Source organism: Anopheles arabiensis, chromosome 3 (assembly GCF_016920715.1).
Source record: "Anopheles arabiensis isolate DONGOLA chromosome 3, AaraD3, whole genome shotgun sequence".
NCBI lineage: Eukaryota > Metazoa > Arthropoda > Insecta > Diptera > Culicidae > Anopheles > Anopheles arabiensis.
In genome coordinates, this window is record NC_053518.1 from 45,151,513 (window position 1) to 45,158,062 (window position 6,550).

Sequence of the window (6,550 nt, forward strand, 5' to 3'; positions counted from 1 at the left end):
CGTTGATAATTCTAAAAACAAACGATTCTGAAAGAAATGTTTTGCTAACAATTACAAGCAAATTGAATAAAAAAATATACTTGGAAGAACACAAATTTAACACTAAAGATACAATTAGCATACATATAAATAAAATAATTATGAACTTTAGCTTGTTCAATAGCAAAATTCAGTTTTGAGCTTTGTATGAAATTAATTGACCGAATTAAAATGCAAGATAAACTTGAAGGAAATGTTGAATGAATTAAGTAGTAATTTATGTCTAACTACAAAAAAAAACTAAATTTTCACGTTACTCCAGCAAACGCTGGTAACTTTTTTTTTCTAGGCCAATGAACCTTGCGTCGAATCAAACAAACCACAAGCGAAATTATTTTTAGACCAGCGTGCTTAAAAAGCTTGCTCTCCTGCTGCCATTAGGCCACATAAACCCACTACCACCTCGCCAATATGCGGCATTGTAAGTTAGTCGCGGTTGCCCCAATTCCGTCCCAGGAAGTTAATTTACCTCACCAAACTTTCGACAACTGCTTCCGAAAACTTTGTCCACCGAACCTACTGTAAACGTTCATGCGATTGCTTGCTTGGCTCGTGCTTTCGAGGTTAGGCCCGCGTTGAATCCATCCACACAGCCGACCTGATATGTCTGATTGACTGATAGCAGTTCCGTCCACCATACCACCATAGCAACAGCTTGCGCGATTTATCGACAAACCCTGTCCCGGTTGGTGGTAGCCCCCCGAACAGCGCACGTCGCTCATGCTTTGCCCTTCCGACGCAGTTTCAAACGCTTTCACCTTCTCCTCGTACCGGCTCGCGAGTGGGGCGAAGCTTTATTGTGGAAAGGGAAGCAGGGGGGGGGGGGGGGAGAAAGCCTCCACGTAGTAGAGCCGGGTGTAAAGTTTTGCCTAATTATTTCTGATTATCATTACACGGTGACATGCTACCCTTTTGGGGCTGCAGATGCAGAAAGCTTCGACCGAAATGAACAAAGCAGGAGAAGAAAAAATATTCACACAAAACCATCGCGCGCGCGTGATTTGGGATCGTTTTAAAGTTGGAAAATTGCTGTTGCGTCGTCGTTGTCCTGCCGTTGTTGTCTCACAATTGTCCCGTCGCACCGTACAATTAAGGAAGGCGACACTACTATCTGTGCTTATTATCCACAAGCAATTTTGAGAGGGATCGGTGGGGGGGGGAGGGGGTTTACCGTAGAAAGTGGAAATGAAACATTAGCGTTCTGATAACGACATAAAATGTATTTAGAAATATAGCTATGTGTGTCATATCGAAAGTATACAGTTTTTGGTTGGTTTTGCTATTTCCATGAACTAATTCGGCTAGCAAATCTAGGGCTATGAACAACTGTGGTGGGCCCGTTAAGAAGCGGTATCCCCCGACCACCGGGACAGGCACAGGGCCGCTTACTTCAGCGTCGTACGCGGCCGGTCTAAAATGACGCTCGTAAGCGACGTTTTGCTGCCTCTGCTTGAAGATTCCGAGCTACTGGCGGCGTAGCGGGAATGTTTCGCATTCCCGCCATTTGCCCCGGTCGATATTATTCCCCCTGTTGCGATTGTTGTTGCTACGGTCGTTCCTGCCGCTGCTGTGCTTCGCTTCGGTGTGGATGTGGCGGTAGAGACGACCGTCGGTCCTGTGGACGTGTTGATCGGGGACAGTGGACTTTTGGAGCGATGTTTCGATTGCATCGAACGCCCGTCGACGGTCAGTCCGTAGCCGTACGGTGCCACACGCGGTATCTCTAGTGAATGAATCAGTTCGAACTGTCCCGTTCCAGCTCGTTTGTCCTTCGTGTTGTCGATTACAACTGCAACGGGGTGGGCGGGCAGGGAAACGGGTGATTAGATATTCTAACCAATAAAGCACAACTACCACACACACAAACACACACACACACACACACACACACACACACACACACACACACACACGTATCCTACCTTTTACAAGATCTTCTAGCACGGCCGGACAAATGACGGACGTTACGTCGGTGGACGAGGACAGATCGGGGCTGGTGTTGATCTCGATAAGCATGGTACGAAAGTTTTCCGTCACCATAAAATCGGCCCCATACAGCTCAAACATGTTGCGCTCCATCTTCATCCCGTCCAGGCTGGCGCAGACGATGGCGAGGATGTTCTTCTTCATGTCCGGATAGATCTTGCGCTCCCAGTAGAAACCCTTGTCGAGCGATTGCAGATGCTCCTGGAAGCGCTTCAGTGACCACATGTTGCTCGCGGGCAGTGCATCCGCACCCTCGCGCACCTCTTTCGCGTAGTTCTTCTGGATGGAGTAGTTCGTCAGATGGATCGATTCGCTAAAATCGTCCAGATTGAACTGGCGCGAGCTAAACCTAAGGTAGCAGTTCCGGTACATCCACACCTTCAGCACGTTGTTCGTGTAGGTGATGAGAAAGTACTGGCGGATGTCGAACTTGGTGCAGTGTATCAACAGCGGGCGTTCTGAAAATCGAAACAAAAGGTGTACAAATCAAGGAAGCAAAACGAAGTAAACACGTTTAAAGTAAGATTTAAAGGAACGTACCTGTGGCAGGTACTTATATACCGAACAGTATAACAATTCAAAATCGAATTAATGCTTAATAGTTACGTTTGCAGTTACAAGGAAAGTCTCTCTTTTTGTCCCTTGTAAAAACGAACATTGTATTCTTTAAATTTGTTAAACGGCAAGATTACTATCTGTAAACTTGGAATTGGAACTCCACCCCTGAACCAGGCGCACACGAAACAATTGCCCTCATTTAAACCTTAATCAAAACCATGCTACCGAGAGAACGAGTGTTCAACGCCTCGTCCTTTCCAGTCAGTTCTGCATGTAAAATGAGGCCAATTATCCTATCAAGTTACGGAATCATGGTATCGGCATTTCAAACTTACAATGGCTGCGCAGGGAGATCGAATAGGCGCTAAAGACACTAAATAAAGCTAGGCTCTTTGTATTAGTACACTCGATGGAAAGCGTGCTGTGCCACTGTTTTACAGCTACAGCAATTGAGAAGGTTCGCAAAAACGTTATTCACATAAGCTAACTAACTTTTCCCCTAACGCCTCGGTACCTGTTGGATCGAACGGCCGACCTTCACCTGAAAATGTCCCGAGAAAGGAGGAGAAGGCAGTAGCAGTTCCCGACCGGAAGACAGGACACCAGGCCTTTGGTTAGCTTCCGTCTCCCCCTCCCCACCATAAAAACGATCCACCCACTTGCCGTAAAAAGTTCCTCATCGATTGTTAGGCATAATGATTGGATTTCACTATCGAAATACATAGGCCAACTACCTGAATCTGAATACTTACTACCACAATCCCTGACCTGCTTGCACGCCGGAATGCTTGCGGTGGTGTCACGCCACGAATACCAATCCATAAATGGCCTAGTTATTGAAAAGAAGAACCATTCAAAGTGTCGAAAGCAATTGCACACAAGGGGGGAAGAAGCACGAAGTACGAATAATGCCCTGATGAATAACCGCTGGCAGATGTGCATCGGCTTCACACCTCGTGTAGTTAGAGAACACTGCGCTGTGCGGTGGTTACCACAGGGACAGCACACAAACATTCCGTGCACTGCACCACACAAAACACACACACACGTGGGTGACTGTTTAGGACATTCCAACTATTTAGGATTGGCACGTTTGGGACACCTCCTATTCCAACGCGTATGGGAGGGTTGTGCTGCGAGAGTAGTAAAATTATATGTCACGTGGTAAAGAACAATAATATTGGATTGCATATTATAGTAAGGGTGGTGGTCCCTTCAAAAAAAGAGAGAAACATATAGTAGAGTGAGTAAACTAAAAAGGGAAAGGAAAAGAGATACCGTTTTGTTTGAAATTGCGGACACTTTGGGGCACTTTTGCATAGAATATGTTATACTAAATATAGTTAAGTAAGGCCCAACATGAAAGTTTTACCAAGCGATAGCAGGTTACCGAAACTGGCTGTCGTAATATGGATGAACCGTGTAGATCGTTAGATGGATAAGGATGAGGACCTCTCTCGCGGTGAGCTCAGTACTTTGATGAATTACTTAACGACCATTTTAACAAACAGCTAGAGCAGATAGATTGGACTACAACAACTACCATGGGTATTACGGTGTTGAATACCGCCTATAAAATAGTCTTCCTGGTGAGGTCCATGCGGTATAGAAGATGGCAGAATACGGACAAAACACGTCTCTTCATTGATTCCAAAGCTGCATATGATAGCATAGCCAGGGTAAAACTGATAAGGCTAGTTAGAATGACTATGACGTCAACGTCACTTGCCAGGTAAAGGAGGATGGAAAACTCTCAGGGTCAGGGTCTACTACCACCAAAAAGTCTGCCCCTGGGGGACGGGCTTGCCTGTCTCCTATTCAACCTGGCGCTAGAGAGGGCCGTCTGGGACGCGAGGGTGGACATTTCGGGAACCATCTTCCATAAATGAACCCAAATACTAGCATACGCTGATGATATAGACATCATTGGTCTGCGGCTCTCCTATGTAGCAGAAGCATACCAAGGGATCCAGCAGGCAGCAGAGAACCTCGGATTGCAGATAAACCAAACTGATGGTGGCAACATCAGCGGCACTACCAAAAACAAATCCAGTCTTATTTATGAATGAGTGACGTACGGATAGGTTTTACAGTCGTCCAATTTTACCTATCTCGGGTCAAAGGTCAGCACCGACAATAGCATGAAAGCTGAGTTTGCGCGAAAGGATGCTGGCTGCCAACCGGTTATTCCATAGCCTGAGAAAGCGAGGAAGAGCAAGATGCTCAAAATGATTTTTGGCCACGCTTGTGTGGAGGAGCAGATACAACGACGAGCTATATGAGATGTACGGCGATCTCACTTTCGGCCAGCAAAGCTAAAACTGCAAAGTGGTTATAGCACTGGATAGGTAAGTATGTAAGTATAATTTGAATGACCACACTTCTGCCCAATGCACTTCAATCGAGTAAAACCTCCTGATTTCAGAGACGAATTAAACATACCAAGAATTAAAAAATTAATTAATTTAAAGCATTTTAAGCAAATCAAGTTATCGTAGCGATGTAATTGGTCAAAAACGTTACGGTTTTGATGTCAAAATACGAACGTTTTGATCAAAATTCCGGACAGCATCTAAATTCGCTCAGTTGAAAATTTCACAAGTCACATACTTTTTAATGTTAAAAATTATAACTTGCTTCCGAAAAAAAACTGAGAAAATTTTGGTAAAACAATGTTATTTTCACCTTTAATAGTTACTTGACCAATGTGTCGCTCCTGAATAATAAACTACATCAATAATAGATACCGTTTTAAAAAAGGGAGCTGGCACAGATTACCGGTGGGGAAGTGAGAGGCATATAATATTTATTTAGATTAAAATCAGCTCCTCCAAGATGGCAACCTACGCGATCATGCTGGCGCATATATTATAGACTTTCGAGACTTATTATTAAGTATCAATGCCATGCAGCCGGTTGGGCCGGCCTGGTGGTACAGTCGTGATATCGTACAACTTAACAAAATGGCCGTCATGGGTTCAAACCCCCAATGGACCGTACCCCCACACCTAGGACTGACTTGACTATATCCTGCTATGTGGAATCAGTAAGACACTGAAAGTCAAGCCTTTTTTTGGCCCGGGTCTATGAACATGTTGCGGCAACATTTCTGGAAATTTCAGTTTCGTTCAAAAATTGTGCACGTATTTGTTCACAAAAACATTTTAGTATTAAGTTGAAATTATTTTTAATCCGTTTTGATATGCAAACAAGTCCGAAAATGTTCCTGCAACAAATAAACATGAAACATATTGATTTGTTTCTCTTGCAACAAAAATGTTCCTGCAACATGAGTTCGACAGTTCGTCCATACGATTTGGCAACAAATATTCCCGCAACATTTTCATAGACCCAGGCCTTAGCAGTACTGGCACGCCTTGACTTGACCTGACCGACAACGGGTTTTGTACCAAAGAGAGGACTAAAAATGCCATGCAGCCCCTCGATAGATTAGACAGTTCTTGCTGTTGATCCTTATAAGGCTTGAACGCACGACGGGCATGTTGTTGTTGATTCGTGCGAGTTGACGACTATTCCACGGGGCCATCCGTAATGTGGTATGGCAATCAATTAATTTAATAAGCGACATGCCTATATTTTTTAAAAATAATTACAGTTAGAAACCGAAAATGTCCGACATTTTAATCAAAACGGCAGAAAAAAAAACAAACTTTAAAATAATTTGTTCAAGTAATTTCACATTTTTTTCTTTTTCTTGTTGAATCCGATAGTCAATTGGTCAAATAATTCCACCATCCTTCAGCAACGAACCGTTGCCAAAGTGCTGCAGCACCAGGATGCATGTGCGTAATGTGCGTTAATTAAAAATTCACAAACTTTACGCACCCAACTTACACGGCGCACAATTATCAAGAGCAAACGCAATTATAGCGCACGATTCACCTTCAACATTCACGAAAATAAATTGCCTAGGTGCGAGGTCAGCATAGAATGCACACCTCTAAGT

At 44.0% G+C, this 6,550-nt stretch overlaps 1 protein-coding gene across 1 annotated transcript in view; it reads right to left on the minus strand.

The window, feature by feature from the left end:
* Positions 1-1,238: 1,238 nt before the first annotated feature.
* LOC120902592 (tubulin glycylase 3B) overlaps positions 1,239-6,550 on the minus strand; it is a 10,479-nt gene continuing 5,167 nt past the window's right edge. Inside the window, exons 2-3 of the mRNA XM_040311448.1 lie at positions 1,962-2,483; positions 1,239-1,828 (exon numbers count right to left, since the gene is read on the minus strand). Coding sequence (XP_040167382.1) covers positions 1,425-1,828; positions 1,962-2,483 — 926 coding nt within the window. The 3' untranslated portion in view covers positions 1,239-1,424. The remainder of the gene's footprint in view (positions 1,829-1,961; positions 2,484-6,550) is intronic.